Source organism: Lithobates pipiens, unplaced genomic scaffold, assembly GCF_037356315.1.
Source record: "Lithobates pipiens isolate NorthernLeopardFrog02 unplaced genomic scaffold, aLitPip1_a1.2 Scaffold_23, whole genome shotgun sequence".
Lineage (NCBI taxonomy): Eukaryota > Metazoa > Chordata > Amphibia > Anura > Ranidae > Lithobates > Lithobates pipiens.
Genome location: NW_027507785.1, coordinates 148349456 through 148374048, shown reverse-complemented (window position 1 = coordinate 148374048; position 24593 = coordinate 148349456). Strand labels below are relative to the sequence as shown.

At 46.1% G+C, this 24593-nt stretch overlaps 1 protein-coding gene across 10 annotated transcripts in view; it reads right to left on the bottom strand.

Annotated features, from left to right (window-relative positions):
- The window catches only part of NOL8 (nucleolar protein 8), an 828826-nt gene that overhangs the window by 661869 nt on the left and 142364 nt on the right, over window positions 1-24593 (bottom strand). For all 10 annotated transcript variants that reach the window (XR_013262355.1, XM_077452483.1, XM_077452484.1 and 7 more), the window contains 2 exons: window positions 13030-13098; window positions 8129-9952 (listed from right to left, as the gene is read on the bottom strand). Coding sequence is in view for 9 of the 10 variants with exons in the window: in XM_077452483.1 (XP_077308609.1) it covers window positions 8129-9952; window positions 13030-13098 (1893 nt within the window). In the remaining variant the exon portion in view is untranslated. The remainder of the gene's footprint in view (window positions 1-8128; window positions 9953-13029; window positions 13099-24593) is intronic.

Here is a 24593-nt window from a genome sequence, read left to right as displayed (position 1 = left end):
AAGCGATTGATTGGTTTGCGCAAAAGTTATAGCGTTTACGAAATAGGAGTTTTATGGCATTTTTTATAAGTGTTTTTTACTAGTAATGGCGGCGATCAACAAATTTTATTGTGACTGCGACATTATGGCAGACACATCGGACATTTTTTACACATTTTTTGGGACCATTGTAAATTATACAGCAAATCACTTCTATACAAATGCAGTGATTCCTGTGTAAATGACACTGGCGGTGAAGGGGTTAACCAGTGAGTGCCCGTGTAGGGGTTAAGTGTTCCTAGGGGCGTGTTACTAACTGTTGGGGCTGGGCTTTCTTTTAGTGAACACTGATCTCTGCTCCAATCACATGAGCAGAGATCAGCGTCACTTGTTGCTAGGCAGAACGGGTTTAGCCGCCCCGTGAGACAATCGCGGGTATGCCCACGGCAATCGAGTCCACGGGACCCGTGACCAGACTCACGGGGGTCCCGACCAGCGCGAGTGTGCCGCGCTCGCGATGGCAGGGCGGCATTTAAAACTGGACGTACCTGCACGTCAATATGCCTGCCCATGCCATTCTGCCGACGTACATCAGTGTGCGCCGGTCGGGAAGTGGTTAAAGACCAACTCAAAACTAATAATCAACACTCCTATCTCTGTTAGCCAGGAAAAATACACTATGCTTTCAGGCAATACAATATAAGCTGGCAACAGAGAAGGCAAATAAAATTAACAGAATGGGGTTACTTTAAACGCAAGCTGGTAACTGGCGAGAACAACCACTGGAAACAAACACACAAGGTTGCATCGGACACCGTATTGGAGACCAATTTAGAATATATACAGTTGCCAAACCTTGCAGATCCATCTCGTTTCTCTTCGATTCATGACTATTGTTTTAAGGCATGAAAATATACGATTTTTGTACTCACTATATAATCCTTTTCTCTGAAGTTCATTGACGGACACAGCTCCAGTAATCTTGACCGTAGGGTTATTACGCCACCTTCAGGAGAGGACTAGGCAGAACATGTAATACATGTGAAAAACACAACTTTACAGTTCCGCCCAGGGAGTGGTTCCTCTGGTAAAAACCACTCAGCCTGCTTGCTGCAGCTCAGTACGTCAACAAGCAGTATAACGTAAACCAATAGGAGGGGAGGGTGCTGTGTCCGTCAAACTTCAGAGAAAAGTATTTTACGGGGAGTACAAAAATACTATTTTCTCTTTCGTTCATTGACAGACACAGCTCCAGTAATCTTGCCCATAGGAACGTCCCCCAAGCAGTGTCATAACGAGGGGTGGAAACGGCAACATAACTTCACCCACAACCAGAGGTGCTCCCTAACAGGGGAGTCACCATCAGAAACAACCGCATCAGAACTTGCGGGCAACGTACACATCAGAGTGCATTAACCGTCAAAAAGGTAACTTTTCTCTTAACAGAAAAAAAAAGTGTAGAATTGCAACATTACACGGCCGCCTGAAAAACTTTGCGGCCAAAACAAGCATCAGAAGATGCGCCTACATCGACTTTGTAGAACCTTGTAAAAGTGTAAACGGACAACCAAGTCACCGCCTTACGCACTTTAGCGACTGGCGCTTGATGTCAAAGCCCAAGAGGTCTCAATTGCCCTGGTGGAATGGGCTGTGACACGAAAGGGGGGCACCTGTCCCTTTAAGGTGTAAGCCTGGACCATGATCTGCCTGATCCACCTGGAAATGGTGGACGAGACCGCCAATCCATTTTTCAGACCAGCTATCGAAACGAACAGAGAGTCTGAATTCCAGAAGGGAGCCGCGGCAGATAGGTATACCCTTAGAGCCCGGATAACGTCCAGGGAATGGACGGCCACCTCCTTAGGGTGTGTCGGTTTAGGACACAGAGATAGTAACACAATGTCTTCATTGAGGTGAAAAGCCAAAACCACCTTAGGTATAAAAGAAGGTTGCGGACACAACTCCACCTTATCCCTGTGGATAACAAGATAGGGTGACTTGCAAGACAAGGCCACCAGCTCCAAGACCCTCCTGGCCGATGTAATGGCCACTTTCTGTGAAAGTCAACAAGTGAACTTCCCTGAGGTTCTCAAACGGCTGTTTCTGAAGAGCCCAAAGCACCAGGTTCAGATCCCACGGAGGCAAGGGTGGATGCACCGGAGGGACTACATGCCGGACCCCTTGTACAAAAGGTGCTCACTAGAGAGTGAGACACCAGGGGTCGTTGGAAAAAGACAGCCAAGGCTGATATCTGTCCCTTGATGGTGCTTAAGGCCAGTTTCTGGACTACTCCTAGCTGTAGGAACAGCAGGATCCTGGAAACGGAATAAGTGCACGGACGCCACCCCTTCTCTACACACATGGAGATTTAAGCGTTCCACGTACAATGGTATATCTTCTGAGAAGAAGAATTTCGCGCCCTCAACATAGTTGAAATCACCCAGACCGACAGGCCTCCGTTCCTTAGCACCTGGCGTTCAACAGCCATGGCATTAAAACCAGCGATGGTAAATCAAAATAAGACAGAAGGTCTTCTCGCATCGGTAACCGCCAGGGATCTTATGCCACAAGGGGTAATAGGTCAGCATACCAAGGACGTCGAGGCAAATCTGGGTCCATCCTTATCACTGGAATCCCCTCAGCCTCCACAGAGCAGACATGGTAACAGTTTTGTAGCTCAGTCGGTACTGTTCCCACAGAGCCACCAACTCATCTGACGCATCTGCCCAAGGATCGCTTGTCCTGGATACGAACCTCTGGACCTTTCGTTTGAGCCGAGAGGCCAGGAGATCCACATGTGGTGTGCCCCGTCACAGGCAAAGAAGTCTGAACACCTCCGGATGCAACGACCACTCTCCTGGGTCCAGCATCTGGCAACTTAGATAGTCTGCCTGCCAGTTTTCTACTCCTGAGATGTATATGGTCGACAGGGCCGGTACATGCCTCTCTGCCCACCGAAGGATGTGAGCAACCCCCGAGCTTCTCGTTCCTCCTTGATGGTTGACATATGCCACCGCCGTGGCATTGTCTGACTGGATCCTGATTGGACGCCCTTGAAGTCTCGACCATGTGGAGAGGAGGCATAACCTGATCGCTCGAAGTTCGAGCACATTGATTGGCAACTTGGATTCCTCCCTCGACCAAAGGCCCTGGGTCGACTGTACTCCCAGCACTCCAACCCAACTGGTCAGGCTGGGGTCCGTTGTGATCACTGTCCAATGCAGAGGTATGAACTTCCCAGCTGCCAGAGAAGGGAATCCCTGACTAACTGGCTCACCTGAATCTGACGATCCAGGGATAACGGAGATTTGGCACATTTTTCAATATCTCCTTTTGAAAGGCTTTGGTGTGAAATTGGGCATACGGTACCATCACGAAGGAGGCAGCCATGAGGCCCAGGACTCGCATGCAGAAGAGCAGCAACAACCACCCGCAGTTCATCAACAGCTTCACCGCAGCTCTGAGAGTCTGCAGTTTGTCTGAAGGGAGAAACACTCACTTCCACAGCAGTAAGTCCAGCAGTAAGCCTAGGTACTCCAGGCACTGAGTCGGCACAAGGACAGACTTTTTGAGGTTCAAAACCCACCCAAATTCCTGCAGGGTTTGCATGGAGTCCAGCAGTAAGCCTAGGTACTCCAGGCACAGAGTCAGCACAAGGACAGACTTTGAGGTTCAACACCCACCCAAATTCCTGCAGGGTTTGCATGGTGACCGCCACATCCTCCCTTAATTCTGAGGCGGAAGCTGCTCTCAGAAGGAGATAGTCTAGATAACCCACAATTGTAATCCCGCATTGTCGCAACAACGCCAAACTTGGAGCCAATACCTTGGTAAAGACTTGGGGTACTAAAGCCAAGCCAAAGGGGAGAGACACAAACTGGTAGTGGACTGCCCCTACCACAAATCGCAGAAAACTCTGATGCCTGAGACATATGGGTATGTGCAAGTACACTTCCTGGATGTCCAAAGACATCAGGAAGTCCCCCTGATGGAGTACACTGACTACTGAGCGAACCGATTCCATTCTGAACCTCTGTACTTTCACAAAGCAATTGAGGGCTTTCATGTCCAAGATTGGACGTGCCCCTTCCATTTTGGGGACTAAAAACAGATTGGAATAGAATCCCTGAAACCGTTCAGTTTCTGGAACAGGCACTATCACCCCGTGGCTTAGCAGGTCCCTTACTGCCCCAAACAGGGCCTCCCGGCGAGTCGGGAGTAAGGGTATGCTGGAGGGGAAAAATCTGTTTGGTGGCCAAGAGAGGAACTATCAGTTCGCAGACCCATTGGTCCAATAGCCAAGGGGCCCACCAGGCTGCAAACTCCCAAAAGGCGACCACCCACCCGAGAGGGGCTGAGGGCAAACCTTCATGCGGTAGCACTTTTGTTTGCAGGCTTGTTAGGCTTGCGAGTCCAGGGATGCTTAGTCGCCCTGTCGGACTGGGAGCATTTTGCTGAAGTCCTGGGCAGGCGAAAAAGCCTCTTAAGCGGAAATTGAGGGCCCTTGCCTTACTCTTCCTGGACTGTGAGAGCAAGGTGCTCTTCCCACCTGTGATTCTTAATGTCATCCAACGAGGCACCAAACAGCCGCTCACCAAGGAAGGTTAAATCTGTCAAGGCTTTTTTAGATGCCTGGTCTGCAGACAAGCATTTCAGCCAAATCAGGCACCGCAGCACCACTGCTGACACTGATGCTCTGGAGAGCAAGGGAAGCGTATCCAGGGACGCGTCCCAGATTTACTTAAGGACGTGCATTAACTGGTCTGCCAGTTCCATGCAGACAGGAGAGGTCTGCTGCTTCTCCAAGTCACGGTGCAATAGTTTAGCCCACTCAGTAAGCGTCTGCGACTAATGTTGTGGCCAGTACTGGTCGTATTGCTGACCCCGCCTCCGTACACGGGGAACGGGCAACTGCCTCAGCCTTCCTGTCGGCAGGGTCCTTAAATGCAGGAGTCCCTTCTACTGGGATCATGGTTACTTTGTTTAACCTGGATACTGGGGGGTCCATGACCGTAGGAGCCGACCATTTCTTATGAAGACTCTCCTCAAAGGGGTAACGCGCCGACATTTTTGGGAACGAAAAGGTCCGGTGCGGGCTTCCATATTCCTTGTATATGAACTTATCGAAATAAGTCAGATACGGCTTCCACCCTGGCAACGAATGTTTCAAGGACCGCCGACAAAGCGTCCAAAGGCACTGCACTGTTTGCAGACAAGCCGGTTGCAATTGCAGGGAGATCTAGGGCAGAAACACCAGTTTCTGATGCCATGCTGACCCACCCTGTCTGCCACCCTTGGGGACTTAGGACAGGTAACTCAATCCCACCCTCCTAGCTGCTGCAGACTGAGGGGCCCCCAACCGCAGGACTCACCACCCCGACCAAGTGCTGCGCCATGCTGTTACAGGTGCCTGTGTTCAGTGTCAGCTCTCAGGTGTCCAGAGCAAAAAAAAAAAAAAAAAAAACGCACTGCTCTGAGGTACAAGAACCAGCACTGTGGAGAACAAAACGTGCTGAGGCTACAAAAGATGGCTGCAGGCGCCCTGTATAAGGGACAATCACAGGAAAAATGGCCGCTGACCATTCCCACAGACACTGGGCGACAAGTAACTGTACACAGAGAATGAACAGAGATAATGGCAGCAGACAGCGCTACGGTGGCAGCACAGAGTCCACAGACAACAGCAGAGAGACCACAGACAGCCCAGGGACACACAAAGCCAGCGTATCCTCCAATCCAGGATCAGAGCCCCCAGAGGACCCCAGGCTCAGGTACACACACCGCTCAGCATCCCCAACAGGGGGGAGGTAAAGTAGGGACAGGGAGAGAAGAGGGAGGAGAGGGACCCCCTAATCGACCTCCCAGGGAATGCCCAGCTGCTCGATCCCGCCGAGGCAGGAAGAGCTTTTCTTGCAATCCGGACGAGCTGGGGACATCCCATCACAGACCCACACCCGAGCAGTACGGGGTGGCTGCTGGCCACAGCACACTGTGAAAAAGCATTGCGCTCACCGGCCACCCCTGGAGCCTGAGGGGCATGTAGTGGTCGACCCAGCGCGTAGCTAGGGTCTGCACAAGCTCAATGGCCAGGCTGGGGAGAATACAAGGATCTATATTATCCAGCCTGACACCCAGCCGGCTGTTGATAGCAGATCACAGGATCGGAAAATCTTGAGCAAGACAAAAATCCAGAGAAAATCCCCAGGACCGGGGAATCCGGCAGGGAGCCTAGGTCCTTCTTCACTAGGCAGAAAAAAAACTGAGCTGCAGGAAGCAGGCTAAGCGGTTATTACCAGAAGGATCACCCCCTGGGCGGAACTGTAAAGTTGTTTTCACATGTATTACATGTTCTGCCTAGTCCTCTCCTGAAGGTGGCGTAATAACCCTACGGTCAAGATTATTGGAGCTGTGTCCATCAATGAACGCAAGAGAAAATATGAAAGTCACCGGAGAGGGCGCAATAAAATTAAGTCGATGAATCAAAGAGAAAAAGTGGTTCTACAAGATGAAGACATTAGTAACGGTCTAAACAGATTTCAAACTAAAGTGCTTTATTGAAGACTTTATAAAAGGAGACATTTTATATATACGGTTTAGTACTTACAAGTTAATATATTCGTTTACCACTAGATGTCGGTATATAAAAATAATTAAAAGGTGCAATCAGCATTTTAGCCACTAGATGAACGTTGATTTATTTAATTTACTAATTTTCTTCTAGGTAATATAAATTTCTGATTATTATTAGTTTAAAGAAATTTTTATTAAATTTAACCTGTCCGAGCCAAATATGTTTTAAATTTAACATTCTTTAAATAAGTATTTAAAACTACTTATTAAAAATATTTTAATATAAAAAATAAATATATATATATTGCATTTTTTAATTTTAAGGTGCTATGTGTTAGTATTGTAATAACCAACCCTGGTTTTGATAACCTATTCTATTAAAAAAAAAAAAAAAAAAAAACACATTGGCATGCTTTGTGTTTTTTTATCTTTAATGTACTGGTCCCATTCTGTTTGAATTAGTTGTTGCCTATTAGCTGAAAGCATAGCGCTTTAGATTTCCTGGCTATCAAGAGCCTGGAGTGTTTATTCGTTTGAGCTGGTCTTTAAAAATGGCACCTGTATATATTATAAATTGGCCTCCAATAAGGCGCACAGTACAATCTTATGTGTTTGTTCCGGTTGTTTTTCTCTAAAACACCGCAGATTACCAAAGTTGCATAGTAAATAAGGCATAGGTATAAATTACATCCTTAGCTTAATGGCTCATTTTTGCTTTGATGAAGTCACGAGTCACGTGACAAAACTTGTCAGTAACGGGGCCATGCAATGTCATCCTGTCCGAAACTGAAAGTTGATGTACACACATACAGGATATCAATGCTGATCTTTAAGAGGGCAGCACTATACTGTTAAAGAAGGCAATCTGTGTGCATTGGATGGAAGTGCACTTATTTTCTGAGAGGTTTTTTTTTTTTTTTTTTTTAAATATAGGGATAGTGCAGAAATCAATATAAACTAGGAGAGGCTGTTTTATTCTTTTGGAGCGACTGCTGATGGAGGGAGAGCTGACCAGAAAGCCCCACTTATTGATAAATCTGGTGAATTCCTGGATGGAATACCAGCCCTAACCCTAAGATAAGGACAAAGTGCATTGACCTTACCACTGTGTAGGGAGATATAGATTATCTCTATATCGCTCTCTCTCTCTATATATATGAAAGGAGGCGATGTTGTGCACAGATTTGGATGAAATCAAACATTGGGAGAATACTGCCAATTATTCCTTTATTTGCACTTGTGTGTGATATATGGACACTTCAAAAACCACTCAGACGCTTTCTGGTGATCTATAACGGACTTTTATTGAAGATACTAGCAGTAAAAGTTTTTATTTAGATTGCCTGATTATATCTATCGCTTTTTCATTAGTTTTTTTTGCACTTATTTACATGTTAAATGCTTCTTCCACTAAGAAACGTTAAATCAATTTATTGTATATCTCGACTTTTTTTTTTTTTTACATATAGTATTTTAGTGGATGTGGGTTAGCAGCAACATATATAATATACATTTTTACTGTATTTTTTTGGTAGCGAGGGGCATTTCCCATCTTGATTAAATAAATAAAATTGCTTACCAGTTCCAGCAGAGCACCTTGAATGATTTGTTTCTGCAGTTCACGCTCTTTTCTGCGCTCCATCACTGCTACCAAGCGCTTTTGGTTATCTTGTTTCTGTTTGCCTTCTAGAGTAGTCTTTTCCTTTGCTGTATCAATCTGAGAGATATTGGGTTTAGCAAATGATGAAGAGGCACAGAATAAGCCACTGTTGCACTTCTCACCAATATCACTGCTGCTACTTCTAATTTTTGACTTGGCTTCAAGAAATACTAATTTGGAATCTCTGGATGGTTCTGGTCTTGCTGCTTGCTTTGTTCTTTTGCTACCGTAACTACTTTGCTTTAGGTCATTGCCGATTTCTGCAACAGCTGCATTATCAACACTGGAGATTGTATATGAACCAAACACTGAATTTGCTGTTGCAGCTGAAGCCGATACTGAACTCAGGCCTTTAAATGCTGGTGGTTTCACTGGCGTATCTTTCTTTTTTCGAAATGATTGGTTATCACTGATACCGTCACCTTCTAAAATAGAAGCTACTATATCATCTGGTTCTATGCCTCTCTTTGCCTCTACATTTTCAAATCCTGGGTAGCCATCTTTATTGGTTTCTCCTTTTTTACCTTGAGCTGTTTTTTTCAGTTCATGGTTCACTAGACACTGCAATGCTACAGGTGATTTTGGTTTTAGTGCTTCAGTTTTAACATTTTCTCTTTGGGCGTTTAGATTTATGGGCTCATAATGCGCCTCATAATCAGAATCGCTGCTGGATTCATCACTGTTACCCTGGCTGCCTGATTCCAAAACTCTTTTTTCAGTATGAAGTTTTTTCTTAATGCCTGCCGATACCGGTCTAGCATTTTGTTTCTTCTCCAGAGTAGGTATTTCAGATCCCGAAGCCGGTAGATTTTCAGCAACATCATAACTGTATTTTGAATTTATATCGTCACATTCACCATCATTCTCAATTTTATTATCAGCATTATTCTCAAATTCATTAGCTTCTTTTACCAGTGTTTCCAAATCCCCAATTGTCAAACCCAGTTTTAAGCAGTTCTGCATCATAGCTTTATATTCTTCATCTGAATAAAAACTACTGCTGTCGTTTTCAGAAGAACCAGTTTCACTGTCTGACTCGGACTTGCTCATCTCAATATCTGTGGATTTGAATTCAACTTTTCTTCCGTGTGAAAATGTGGACCCCTCGTTACACTTTTGTATTTTTATTTGATTGAACTCAACTTTTACAGTTTCAGCTTTTGTTTTAAAATGATCACACCTTTTCTGGAGTGTTTTTGCAACAGTGATTATTTCGTCAGTATTAGCAGATTCATATTCACTGTCATTAAAGGTGGAATTCATCTTTGGTGTAGCTTTCTGTTTTGTCCAGTGTGTTGCGTAACTGAGCTCAGAAGAGTCATCCACTACCTCTATATTACAATCTTCAGCATATTTAACAGTTCCTCTTGTTGCAGCCTCTCTTTTAAGAACAGATTGGAGCTCTTGCTCAGTGTCATATTCATCAGTCATGCTGTTGATACTGCTGTTCTGTAAATGCCTATGTTTTTCTTTTGTATTGGACTGCCTTTTAGCGGTTTGTATAGACGCTAAAAGAATTCTTTGATCCATTTGTGCATCATTGTAGCCACCACTTGTAGGTAGAATTACAGCTTTCTTTTTTCGAGGAGACATTAGGTTTGGAAACACCCCTCTGCGTTTTCTACCAATTTCATCATCTCCTCCTCCTAGTTGCCAAGTTAACTGGGAAACAGGTACACGTTTAAAAGCGTCATCTATTTTTTTAATGTTATGACAATATTTTGATGGGTCATATTTCATGATGTTGAGGCAAGTTGAGGAATAATTTGAAATATGAATAACATGCATAACATGAGCAGCAACAATCAACCCATTTCCAAAAAAAATATATATATATATACATACATACACACACACACACACACACACACACACACACACACACTAAGCTGTACTAACTGGCCATAGCCAAAAATTTAACGTAAACCTGCCATTAAAGAAATTTTGGGTCTGTCAATGCCGATTTATTTTTATTTTTTTTATTTTGCTGCTTATGTCATGGTGCTGATCTAGCTCAATCTAGAGTCAATGACCTGAAAATGTATGTACTGTAAATTGGGACAATTTGAGAAATTCAGGCGGATTTACCCCCTACTCTTAGGCTACGTTCACATCTATTAGATTGTGATGCGTTTTTGTTCTCTTTAATCACTTCATCTCCGGAAGATTTACTCCCATTCATGACTAGGCTATTTTTTGCGATATGACACAGTGCAACTTTGACAGCTGTGCAGAAATGCAGGTGATTTTTTTTTCCCCACAAATAGAGCTTTCTTTTGGTGGCATTTGATCACCTCTGCAGTTTTTATTTTCTGTGCTATAAACAAAAGACAATTTTGAAAAAAATTGGGGCATGGCCTGGAGCAGGACTAGATGGCTGCCTGATTCACCAGATCCTCTGCCCATGGAGATAAACAGCGGCACACCGCGACTTTACAGCATCTTTTTCACACCCAAAGTGGATGGATCACCTGATTGACCCAGTTGGCAACTCCCGGATGGGGGGGGGGCTGGAGATCATTCGGCCCACCGCACCACAGAATTTATTTGTCTCGCCATTACAGATGCTCCAAGATGGCGCCAATGGGGACACTGAGTTGCAGCCAGGAAAAGCGGCCCCTCTTCACACAGGCCCTGTCAGATGGCATGGATGCGGCGGCTCCTCTCTCAGACTTATCCTCACAAGCAGCTGCTGACCAGAGGTAAAAGGTCTGCACCCTCACCTACTGAGTCTCCTGACAAAGTCCCTCAGTACAAGCCTCTCTTGCTGTGCTGCCAACCAAGCTAAGGTAGCTGGAGACTGCCATTATTCCCTAGCAGCTCTCCCCACAGGCGAGCAACCAGTATCAGAGAACACACTCAAGCTGATATTGATTTCTGTGCAAAGGGAGATTCAGAAGGAATTGCGCTCTTCCATTTCCCAATTCACAATTAGGTTGGATCAAGTGGAAGACTGCATGGATGAATTGGAGAGGCAGCTATCAGAGCAAACCAAAGCTTATAACGAAATGGCTACTACAAATGACCAAACGCAGGAAATACGTGCTATTTGGACCAAACTAGCCGATCTTGAAGATAAATTGCGCTGTAATAACATCAAATTTAGGGGAATCATGGAGTCATACAAACCCTTCGATCTGACAAAATACTTTCAACATCTGACCCTCAAACTCCTCCCACAGCTCACCACTGCAGATTTTGTAAGCAATCGTGCAGACAGGATCCCTATACCTCCACACCTCCCGCAGAGGTCCGTCCTCCATGATGTATTAACCTGCATAAATGTCCATCAGGTTAAAGACCAGTTTCTCAGAGCCACTAGGTCTTCACCCTGCCTACCAAGTCCATATGCGAAGCATCACTCTGTCGACCTGTCTGCAGCTACTACCGAAAGAAGGAAAGACTTTGCTTCTGTTATCACCATACTCAGGGAAACCCCATTTATAAGGGATGTGGCATTCCCTATCAAGCTGATGGTCACGTATGAAAATCAATCCACTACATTCTTCTCTTCAAAGGATGGAATCAAGAGCCTGATTAATTGGGGCCTCATCAACGCTCCTCCAAAGCCAGCTACTGGAAAATCGCTCTAAACCGAGGTCCACCATCAGACAATCCTAATATGGAGGTCTGCTTACCTCCTGTCTTTAATCTCTGCCAGGCATTGCAACACTCACCAGTTGAAAAATGCACCACCACAGCTCATCTCTAGGGGCAGACTGGGAGGAATACCCTGTCTTTATGGCTTTCTTAGTTGCCACCTCCGTATATATAGGGTGCTATGCACACCTCCTATTAATGTTGTTTCTTCCTTATTTGGCTGGCCAAAGACCAGACCACTTTTTGCAATTTGGCACTGCGACACTTCATATGAAAATTGCGCGGTTGTGCAACGTGGCTCCCAAACAAAATTTCTGTCTTTTTTATTTTTTCACAAATAGCTTTGTTTTGGTGGTATTTGATAACCTCTGCAGTTTTTATTTTTTGCGTTATAAACAAAAAAGAGCGTACATTTTGAAAAAAATTAATTTTTTATTTTTGCTATAATATCCCCAAAAAATGCATAAAAATTCATTTTTTCCTCGGTTTAAGCCGATACGTATTCTTCTAAATATTTTTGGTTAAAAAATAAATAAATAAAAATCACAATAAGCATTTGATTGGTTTGCACAAGGGTTATAGCATCTACAAAATAGGGGATAGTTTTATGGCATTTTTATTTTTTTTACTAGAAATGGCAGCAATCAGCGATTTTTATCGTGACTATGACATTATGGCAGATACGTCGGACAATTTGACACATTTTTGTGACCATTGGCATTTTAGTAGCTTTACTTCATAAAAGCCGAAATGTTATTGTAAACCTTTTCCATTTTGTACAAGCTCATTCTTATCCTTCAAAACATTACCCACTAAAAAATTCAGTGAGAAAAAATAAATGTTTTTTTGCCAAGACTGTTGCCATTTTTTTCCAGAGTATATGTATATTCTCTCCTAAAAAACGCCTCTGAAGAAGGGAAATGCTCCTGAAACATGTCAGGCTAATGGAGGAAACTGTATTCATATTCAAATCTGTAAAGAATGTATCATTCGTTCTGCACAAAATGTTTTGTATAGATTATCATGTTTTTATACATGTTTTTTAAGCATTTTTCTAAATAAATATTTTTATGATATAGGTTTTTGTTCGTCTCTAAAGTCTCACTGTACCGGGGGGCACTTGTGTCCCTTTTTAGGGTCCTAATGCAAAAAAAATAAAAAATCAGTGAAAATCTACACCTGGCATAAAAGTAAATTGCAGTTTGGTAAGAAAAGGATATTTTGCTTCGATTTTTTCCATTTAAATGTAAAACAGGTAGGACTCTTCCAAACTTGCTCACCACCCAATTCTAAAAAAAGAAGAAAAAAAAAAAAAAAAAGAAGAAAGAAAGAACTTCATTAAGTGAATATTTCTGTAAAATCACATAATGCAAGACATTTGTTATGACAAGGAGAGTTGCTCTGAAATCCACAAAGCTTACATAAGCACCATGCATAATTCTGCTTATAGAAAAGAGAAATCTTGACTTGCTTGTAAATTCCATATATTAGAGAGTAAAAGAGGACACAGGCAGGATATTCATAGACAAGGAGTTATAGGCTGGTACCTTCAAGTGACTGGACACTGGCAAACCTTTGCTAGAAACAGGCTCTGTAAAAGAAAATAATGAAGGCATAGGAGTTCTGACTTCTATTTTGTACCCCTTTGAAACCACAGATTAAACTCATGGGTCTGGGGCTTAATAGAAAGCAAGACGGAGGAGTAAGGGTCCTTTCACATTGACGTCCCGTTCAGGCCCGCCTGTCAGTTTTTCAGGCGGACCTGAACGGGTGCTCCATAGAGCTCTATGGAGTGTCGGATGTCAGCGGTGACATGTCCGCTGACATCCGACCCGCTCCGATCCGAAAAAGTGTAACGGAGGAAAAAGCTATTTTTCCATCCGTTTGCGGATCGGATCGGGTGACGACGGGCACTGCGGTCCGTCGTCATCCGATCTCCCATAGGGGAGAGCGGCGCTGTGACAGGTCCGTCCCTGCACAGTGTGCAGAGACAGATCTGTCATCTCCCTGCTCAGCGGGGATCGACGGAGTGATCCCCGCTGAGCAAACGGATATCCACGGGGCGGATCAGAACTGATCCGCCCCGTGTGAAAGGACCCTAAAACTAAAGAACACCACATCCCAACTATGGAAAATACAGAGAACAGGGTAGAGGTAACAAATCTCAGGGACTTTTAACAGTGTCGGGTATAGAGATCGGAACTCAAACAGTAGTATAAAAAGTTCAAAGATTTTATTACAAAAGATTAAAAACATGAGAAGAAAGACAATATACATCCATAACAAAGGATAAATAGATTATTCAAGCATATGTAAACAAGGCACTATTCTCAACATGTTTCACGCGATAGTTTCTTCAGGAGATTGGTGGTGTGACTCTTTTATACTGAAACAGAACACAGTAAAGCACAGTAAAGGACATCTCATGAATGTAAAATAAATGCATCATAGCATGAATAGACATGCACATTGGCTTAGTAATTTCAGCGAACTAAGCAAAATGAATGAACAAAAACAAAGAATGTCAGCATAAAAGGGGGCAGTGGTCAAAAACAGAAACAGGTCTCACCAAAACTGCTTGAGTTCCAAAGATGGATGTGAATAAAAAGAAAAATCAATCGATATACATTATAATATTAATTAAAAAAATTATATATTAAAGTCACCCCCCCCCCCCCCATGCTTGCACACAAAGGCAAACGCGTGCATTGGTCTTGCAGGCACGCAAACAGCAATCGTTCCACACATGAGGTATTACCGAAAACATCAGAGCATTGGCAGTAATTTCAGCACAAGATGACCTGTGTAAATCTAAGGTGGTAACCTATAAGGACTTTTAAAGCATTGCCTACGAAATAGCAAAATTCACGTCATCTGTCACAGCGTGCCCAATTTTAAAGAGCAGCATGTTTGACATCTACTTCCTTGGTATGACATAATTTATGTTTTACCAAACAATTGGGTATTTATATTGTGTTTGTGCATTAAAATTCATTAAAGTGTTTTTTTTTCCAAAAAATTGCGTTTGAAAAAAAGCTGTGCTAATATTTACAGACAAAAAAAAAAAAAAATGTAAAACCCGCAATTCATTCTCTAGGGTCTCAGTTTTAAAAAAAATATATACAAAAGAACTTTTCCAGCAAAAAAGATTTTTACATGTAAACAAAGTGTCAAAAAGGCTTGGTCTTCAAGTGGATGAAATTTATTTTTATTTTTTTATTGCCCTTTTATTTTCATCACTTTTATTGTTGCCATAAGGAATGTAAACATTCCTTGCGATAATAAGGACAGGTCCTTTTTACAGAGACATCTAGACCCCAGATGTCACCTCTGCCCTTAAAAGCTTTGGATCATACCAAGATCCAATGCTTTTCACAAACCACTAATGGTTTGTTTACAACCGGCAAAACCAGAAGTGACAAAATACTCGTCCCTTATAGTTTTAGACCATACAGAGAATTAGGGCCGTTCCAGTCCCCGATCAGCTCTATGGTCAGCCGTTGGGACTGCTAGCTGCAATCCCAGGTTTCCCGCTGGGATGGGAGAACCCAGGAAGGCAGCCGTTAGGATTGCTTTTACAAGAAAGTGCTCCACAGGCATCATCACAGAATTACCATGCAGTCAAGCAAAATATGGGTACATCCCTCAGCACCAAGTGGTTAAAAAAATATGTTTTCTCCTTCCTTCAATTCCTGTAGATCTCCATCATGCACGGTCTTAGTGCATCACAGAATAGGGAGTGCTTACCTGCTGGCCACACCTCCCTCATATCACCTCTTTTTTCCACCCACTATTTGCACAATCTCCTTTAGAGCTAACCATCAGCTAAGTAACACAAAGGCCTGTTGAATTTGATATAAATTGAATCGATTGTTCAGGTGGATTCTCTTATAGCATAGTTTTGGTAAATATAAAAAGGAAATTTAATAGATTGTACAGATTGCATAACGCAGGCCTCAAAATTTCCACTTGCCTGCTCACATCTGGCAAGTGGAAATTACCTGAGGGCGATTTTTGAAGCAGGGGCGGACTGGGCCAACAGTTTACCGGCTGATCGCTTCTGGCAGAAAAGGCTGCAGTGCTTCTGCAAGAAGCGATCAGAGCCAGTCAGATACACAGAGCGGGTATCTCCCACTGTGACACAGCTTGGATATGAAACGCCGACCGCTGTCAAAGCCCTGCCCTCCTATGATAGACAGCACACTGGTCCACTGCCCTCAAGGAGGCGGGACTTTAAACAGCGGCCGGTATTTTATCTCCAAGCTGTGTTACAGCGGGAGATCCCTGCTTTGTGTGATCTGGCAAGCAATTCTTTCAATTCCTCCCCATGATCCCTGCTGCATCGATGGGCACTGATGGGCCACCGATGAGGCCACAGATATGCTTTATGTTAATATTATAAAAAGTTGATATTATTAATTCTGCATAAAACTAATTTCAGGAGATAATTTACAAGGGCATGTTTAGGGGCAGAATTATGGGTGGGGAAAGTGGTGGTGAGTAACTCTTAAGGACTGGCTAGTAGCTCAGGACTTGAAATTTTGAGCCCTGGCATAACGTATGGCCATCTTTATACTATTGCACAAGAGGGACAGGATGATGACACTCAGCTCTCTGGCCCCCTCTAGTGGGGGGGCCATTGTGAAGGGTTTCCACTCAAACATTCACTTGAATGGGCTGCCCTATGCGTGACAAATGCCCCAAAGAAGCTCCAGGACTTGCAAACATGTCAAAGCGGTTCTTTTTTGTGCAGTTTGCAATACAGAAACGTCACAGATGTGAATAGAGCCTCATTGTTCACATAAAAAAGTGACAGCAGAAAAAGATAGTGGTCCATCGAGTCTGCGCATTTTATTTAACCACTTCAATACCAGACACTTAAGCACCTGCCTGGCCTAGCCAATTTTCAGCTTTCAGCGCCGACGCAATTTGAATGATAATTGCACGGTCATGCAACACTGTACCCAAATTTTTTATCATTTTTTCCCCACAAATAGAGCTTTCTTTTGGTGGTATTTGATCACCTCTGCAATTTTTACTTTTTGCTCAACAAATAAAAAAAGATTGGAAATTTTGAAAAATAAAAAGTTTTTTCTTTGTTTCTATAAAATTGTTTTGTAAATAAGTTTTCTTCTTCAATGATGGGCACTGATATGGCTGCACTGATAAGGCAGCACCAATGAGGTGGCACTGATAGGCGGCACTGATGGGTGGCACAGTTGGGCACTGATGGTCAATGATAGGTGGGCACTGATGGGTGGCATTGCTGGGCATCACTTTCTTTCAGCGGGACCATAATGTTGCCAGTCAGTGCCCATTTGTAGGCACCGATTGGCATGTATTGTGTACATTTTTTCATATGTGGATGGCCATGGTGTACATATCTGGCCATCCACATGTTGCCCCCTTCCCTGGTGGTCCTGGGTGGGCAACCATGGGAGGGCTGTTCTGATAGACAATTGACGCAGGACGCCCCCCCCGTTAGAAGAGCCGCTGTTCGGCTTTCCTCTACACAGGTCTGTCAGACGCGAGTGAGGAAAAGCCGATCACTGGCTCTTCCTGTTTACACTGTGATCACGTGGTAAAGAGCCTCCAACCTCTTTACCGAGATCGGTGTAGCGGTGTGTTAGACTACACCGCACCACCGATAGCCGTGATGCGTGCCCCCACGGGTGCGTGGTGGCTGTTATCCTGAACCACGTCATATGATGCCCAGTCAGGATAACTGAACCACCGCCCGGCCGTCATTCTGCTATAGGATGGGCGGGAAGTGGTTAATGTATTCTTTTTTTTTGGGGGGGGGTTCATGAAACTTGTCATCCGACTATAGATCCATGTTTATCCCAAACAAGTTTGAAGCCATTTACTGTTGATCGTCTCACTACCTCTGTTGGTAGTTTATTCCAATCATCAACTATCCTTTCAGTAAAAATAGGATTTTTGTACTCACCGTAAAATCCTTTTCACTGTAATTCACTGACCGACACAGCTCCTCTCTAACTAAATGGGTTGTATAGCCTGCCATTAGGAGAACTAGGCAAAATTGTTACACAATACACAGAACTTTTAATCCCGCCCCAGGGGGGTGGACCCTGTGCTATCAACCCTCCTCACTGATCCCAGCAGCTTCAGCACGTCAACAAGCAGTATAACGTAGAAAGAAAAAAAGAGGGGTGGGTGCCGTGTCGGTCGGTCGGTGAATTACAGAGAAAAGGATTTTATGGGGAGTACAAAAATACATTTCTCTTATATTCACCGACCAACACAGCTCCTCTCTAACGAAATGGGACGTCCCCAAGCATTGTCAAATGAGGGGTGGGAAAAAAACAGCATAAAAACTTCATCCACCATGGCAAGTGGGAACTAGTGAAACTAAACCCACAAAAAAACAGCAGTGTGTGGAAAAAATTCCACCATATAACCGGGTATCCTCAACAGGAGCGATCCCCAAGACAGCAACATTGCGGAGGTAATGCAACAGTGCATTAACAAAACAGTACTGCGTTTTTAACGAAAAACCAAGAAAAAAAATCAATTGCAACTACACGGTCGCCTGCAAAACTTTGCGGCAAAACCCAGCATCAGCCAATGCACTGACGTCTACCTTGTAGAACTTGGTAAACGTACAGAAAGACGACCAGGTCGCCACCTTACACACCTGAGCGACAGACGCTTGGTGTTGGAAGGCCCAAGATATTCCGATAGCTCTTGTAGAGTGGGCCGTGACTGGAAAGGGGGGCACCTGCCCCTTCAAGGCGTAGGCTTGGACTACAATCTGTCTGATCCACCTGGAAATGGTGGCCAACGAGACCGCCATACCCTTCTTTGGACCAGCCACCGAAACAAACAGTGAGTCTGACTTCGAAAGGGGGCTGTGGCAGACAAGTACACCTTCAGAGCCCTAACCACATTGAGAGTGTGAAGGGCCACGTCCTTGGGGTGCTTCAGTTTTGGACACAACAATGGTAATACAATGCCCTCATTGATATGAAAAGCCGAAACTACCTTCGGCAGAAAAGGACGGTTGCGGACGCAACACCACGTTATCCCTGTGGATGACCAGATAAGGTGACTTGCGTGACAAGGCTGCCAATTCCGAAACCCCCCTGGCCAATGTTATGGCCACTAGAAACACCACTTTCTGTGAAAGGGTCAATGAGGGAATCTCCCGGACATTCTCAAACGGCGGCTTCTGAAGTGCCAACACCAGGTTCAAATCCCACGGGACCCCCTGAACAAAGGTACTCACTAATGAGTGAGAAGCCAGGGGTCACTGGAAAAAGACAGCCAGAGCTGAAATTTGCCCCTTGATGGTGCTCAATGCCAACTTCTGGTCTACACCTTGCTGAAGAAACAGCAGGATCCTGGATATAGAGAAAGAGCACGGATGCCCAACTTTCTCACACATGGAGATATAGGCCTTCCAAGTACGATGGTATATCTTCCTGGAAGAAGATTTCCACACCCTCAACATAGTTGGAATCACAGAGTCCGACAGACCCCGGTTTCTCAACACCTGGCATTCAAAAGCCATGCCGTTAAAGCCAGCGATGGTAAAGCAGGGTGAAAGATTGGACCTTGAGACAGGAGGTCCTCCCACAGTGGCAGTCGCCAGGGAGCGTCTGCCAAAACGCACCAGTTCTGCGTACCAGGGCCGCTGAGGCCAATCTGGGGCCACCAAGATCACTGGGATCCCCTCGACTTCCACTCTGCGCAGCAGGCGTGGCAACAGTTTTAGTGGAGGAAAGGCGTAGATCAGCTGGTACTGATCCCACAGAGCCACCAGCGCGTCTGCCTGCGGATCTCTGGTCCTGGACACGAATCGGGGTACCTATCCGATTGAGACGGGAGGCCAACAGATCCACATCTGGTGTGCCCCACTTCAGGCACAGCAGCCTGAATATCCCCGGATGCAATGCCCATTCTCCTGGGTCCAGCATCTGTCGACTCAGATAGTCCACCTGCCAATTTTCCACCCCTGGGATGTAAATGGCCGACAGGGCCGGTACGTGTCGCTCTGCCCACCAAAGTATGTGAGCGACCTCCCGAGCAGCGGCTGAGCTTCTTGTTCCCCATGATTTATGTACGCCACAGCCGTGGCATTGTCTGACTGTATCCTGATCGGACGCCCTTGAAGACTCATCGACCATGTATGGAGGCACAGCCTGATCGCTCTCAATGCGAGCAGATTGATCGGCAACTTGGATTCCTCTGCCGACCAGAGGCCCCGAGCCGACTGAATCCCCATTACTCCACCCCAGCCGGACAGACTGGCGTCCGTAGTGATCACAGTCCATGTCAGAGGAAGGAACGATTTTCTGGACTGAATCACCGGGGACCTCAACCACCAGATCAGGAAGTCCCTGACTGGTTGGCTCACCTGGATCTGTCGATCCAGGGACAACGGAGATTTGTCCCACTTTGTCAAAATTTCCTTCTGCAGGATTCTGGTGTGGAACTGGGCATAAAGTACCGCCTCGAAGGAGGCTACCATGAGCCCCAGCACTCGCATGCAAAAGCGGAGCGACGACCACTAGCAGCTCATCAGCAGATTGACCGCCGATCTGAGAGTCATCAATTCGTCTGAGGGGAGAAAAACTCCCACTTCCCTGTAGTCCAATAGTAACCCCAGGTAGTCCAGACGCTGAGTCGGTACAACCACCGACTTCTTTAGGTTCAACTGCCAACTAAATTCTTGCAGGGTCTGCAAGGTGATCGCCACATCCTCCTCTAATTCTGAGGGGGAAGATGCTCTCAGGAGGAGATCGTCTAGGTAACCCACGATTGCGATCCTGCGTTGCCTCAGCAACGCCAATACTGGAGCCAATACTTTGGTAAAGACTTGGGGGGCTGATGCCAGGCCAAAAGGAAGAGCCACAAACTGGTAGTGGGCTTCCCCGACTGCCAAACGCAGGAATTTTTGATGCCGAAGGCAAATGGGTATGTGCAGGTAAGCATCCAGGATGTCCAAGGACGCCAAGAAGTCCCCTTGATGGAGTGCAGAGACTACTGAGCGAACTGATTCCATTCTGAACCTCTGCACTTTTACAAAGTGATCGAGGGCTTTCAAGTCCAAGATTGGACGTACCCCTTCCTTCTTAGGAACCACAAACAGATTTGAGTAGAACCTCTGGAAGCGTTCCGATTCCAGAACTGGCACAATCACCCCCTGATTCAGCAAGTCCCTTACCGCCCCTAAAAGGGCCTCCCGGCGAACCGCGGACACAGGTATGCTGGAGGGGAAGAATCTGTTTGGCGGCCAAGAGAGAAACTATCTTGTAGCCTGTGGAAATCAGATCGCGGACCCATTGGCTGGAAAACCGGGAGGACCACCGGGCTGCAAACTCCCGAAGACGACCCCCAACCCTAAAAGTGGGTATGGGCAAACCTTCATGCGGTAGCACTTTTGTTCGCAGGCTTGTTAGGCTTGTGATTGCAGGGACGCTTCTGACCGTCCGTAGTTGTCCTGACGGGCTGGGGGCGTTTTGCAGAAGCACCGGGCGGATGAAAAAGCCAATTGTGAGTGGAAAAAGAGGGCCCTTGCCTGCGGCGAGGCTCCTTAGCCTTCCTGGCCTGTGGGAGTAGTGTACTCTTACCACCAGTGGCATTCTTAATAATGTCATCAAACGAGGCTCCAAAGAGCCGCTCGCCAAGGAAGGGAAGATCCGTCAGGGCTTTCCTGGGATGCCTGGTCAGCAGACCAGCATTTCAGCCAAATGAGGTGCCTCAGCACCACAGCTGACACTGAAGCCTTGGATAACAGAGGGAGAGTATCCAGGGCCGCGTCTCAAACATACTTAAGGCCTTGCACTAGTTGGTCTGCTAGCTCCACGCAGACAGCGGAGGCGTTCTGCTCTCCCAATTCGCGGTGAAAAAGTTTTGCCCACAGTCAGTGTCTGCGACACCAGTGTACGGATGCCGGTACAGGTCACACGGCTGACCCACAACCGTAAACAAGGAACAAGCCCCAGCCTCGGCCTTCCTGTCCGTGGGATCCTTGAATGCAGGAGTCCCCTCAACTGGGATCGTGGTTACTTTATTTAACCTAGTTACTGGGAGGTCCACGACCGGAGGAGCCGACCACTTTTTGAGAAGGCTTTCCTCAAAGAGGTACCGCACAGCCAAAGTTTTGGGGACCGAAAAGGTCCGTTGCGTGCGAGCCCATTCCCTGTAGATGAATTTGTCAAAATAAGTCAAATACGGTAACACCTTAGGTGAATGTGCTGGCTTGCTGGACCCAAAAGGGACCGGTACATCAGCAGAGGGATCCACTGGCTCCTGAATCTTCAGGGTATCACGCACAGCTGTGATAAGTGCTCCAACAAGCGCTTTGTTGCACCCGGACGGGGAATCATCCTCACCGTCAGAACGATCCTGGTCAGCCACGTCTGATAGGTCAAAGCAGGGGTCACAAGCCGCAGCAGGGCCCGAGTCTGCATCAGATCTCTCCCCAGAGGACGGGGGGGGGGGGGCAGGGGCCTCTTATGTGCACCTTTCCTTCCACGTGCCGCCCCTATCTTATCAACATAGGAGTCAAAGATCGCTGTCAGGGTGTCCATGCTCACCGCCCTAACCGCAGGTGACCCGGTTGCTATAGCCTGGATTTTGGGGGAAGAAACACCAGTTTCTGAAGCCATGCTGACCCTAGCCTGTCTGCCACCTGTGGGGGGACTTAGGACAGTAAAGGTCCCACCCTCCTGCTGCCACCGCGTGGGGTGGGTGGGGTACTTAGCGCTAGTCTCACCACCTTGGGGCATTCTGTGAATGCCACTAGCAATGCCTGTAGTCCCTAGGAGGTTCCCAGCTGCAGAGAGGAGAAAACTGTCAGCAGCAGTTGCTATAAACCACGGTGAAACGTTCTTCAGAGCTAGCTTCAGCGTTCAGCAAAGAGCCATCCAGTGTCCTGTACACACAGTGGACACAGGAAACAGCAAGTGAGAGCACATGTAATGCTGACACAAGAGAACAGCAGCGGAAAAAAGCGCTCAGGCTTCAAGAAAATGGCCGCCAAAGCAACCAATAGGAGATCCTAAAGAAGATGGCTGCTGAAGCTCACCAGGGGAATACAGGCTTTCCCACAACCAAGATGGCCACCGGACAGCGCCATGCAGTGACAGAACAAAAAATAGAAGCGTGCTGCCTGCCTACATCCAGACCAACCTCCCTGAAAACTTTTGGGACCCCCCAGATCGGGACTAGGACCAACGCCAGCCGCACAGAGCCCCCACAGGTGAGAAAACAGTGAACACACACACACACACACACCGAAGTGCATGCAACCACCCCCCTAAGAGGGGGGAAGGAGGGGTGATAGGGACTTGGGAGAGAAGATAGGGAGATGAGGTGACCCCCGAATCGACCCCCCAGGGAATGCCCAGCCGCTCACCCCACCGAGGCAGGGAGAGCTGTACTTACCAGTCCTGAAGAGCTGGGAGACATTCCATCATAGACCTACTCCTGTGCAGTTACAGGGTAGCTGTTGGCTCGGTGTACTGTGATCCAGACAGCAGTAGCCCGGTCATATGTATACCGCAGAGCACTGAAGCTCACCGACAACCTCTGGAGCTGAGGCATGTCGTGGCCTGCCGAGCCTTAGCTGCGGCCTGCTCACGCTCGATGGCTGGACTGGGGAGGCTACAAGTATATCATTAACCAGCCTGTCACCCAGCCGGCAGTTGATAGAAGACCCCAGGATCTTTCATCTTGCGTAAAAAAGCATCAAACCTGCAGCAAAAACATGGACCGAGAGGGCCCACAGGGTTCCTAGGTCATTCTCCTTGCTAGGCAAAATAAAGAAAACTGAAGCTGCTGGGAGCAGTGAGGAGGGTTGTTAGCAAAGGGTCCGCCCCCCTGGGGTGGGATTAAAAGTTCTGTGTATTGTGTAACAATTTTGCCTAGTTCTCCTTTTCTCCAGTTAGTTTGAGGTCATGTCCCTGTGTGCTTGATTTTGGTTTCACATTGTAAAGACTGCCTTCCTGAACCTTATTCACCTCATTGATGTATTTAAAGGTTTCACTCATGTCTCCCCTTTCCCTTCTTTCCTCCAGACTGTACATATTAAGTTTCTGAAGTTGCTCTCGATATAGGTTTATCCCCCACACCTTTCACCATTTTTGTTACTCATCACTGGTCTCGTTCTACCTTATTAATATCTTTCTGTAAATGAGGTCTCCATAACTGGACACTGTATTTAAATTAAGTCTCACTAAAGATCTATTATAGGGGAATCAGGACCTCCTTCCTCCTACTGGTGATCCCTCTAGCCATTTCCCACCCGCCAGCCCTCATATGATGTCCCTGACTGAGTGGGGACATCTCAATGATGCCTGCAGCTACAGGCATCATCCAGATATTGGCTTTTTCAGCCGGTGATTCCCTACACCAGGGATATGCAATTAGCGGACCTCCAGCTGTTGTAGAACTACAAATCCCATGAGGCATAGCAAGACCCTTAGAGCCACACGCATGACACCCAGAGGCAGAGGCATGATGGGACTTGTAGTTTTGCAACAGCTGGAGGTCCGCTAATTGCAGATCCATGCCCTACACCATAAGAATGATCATAGCAGCTGTTCCCACCACTTGATCATTCTTATGGGCAGCGAGAGGGGACTCTTCCCCCTCCCCCCCCTTCCCTCCGGTGTTTATACCAACTCACTGCTTCCATCGATGAGTCTGAGACAGGATCCGCTGGCCCCGGATGTATACCATAAAGATTTCCGGTGGACCAGATGGTCGCCGGAGTCCCTATGATCGTTCTGAGGTCAAGCGCAATGTTAGGACG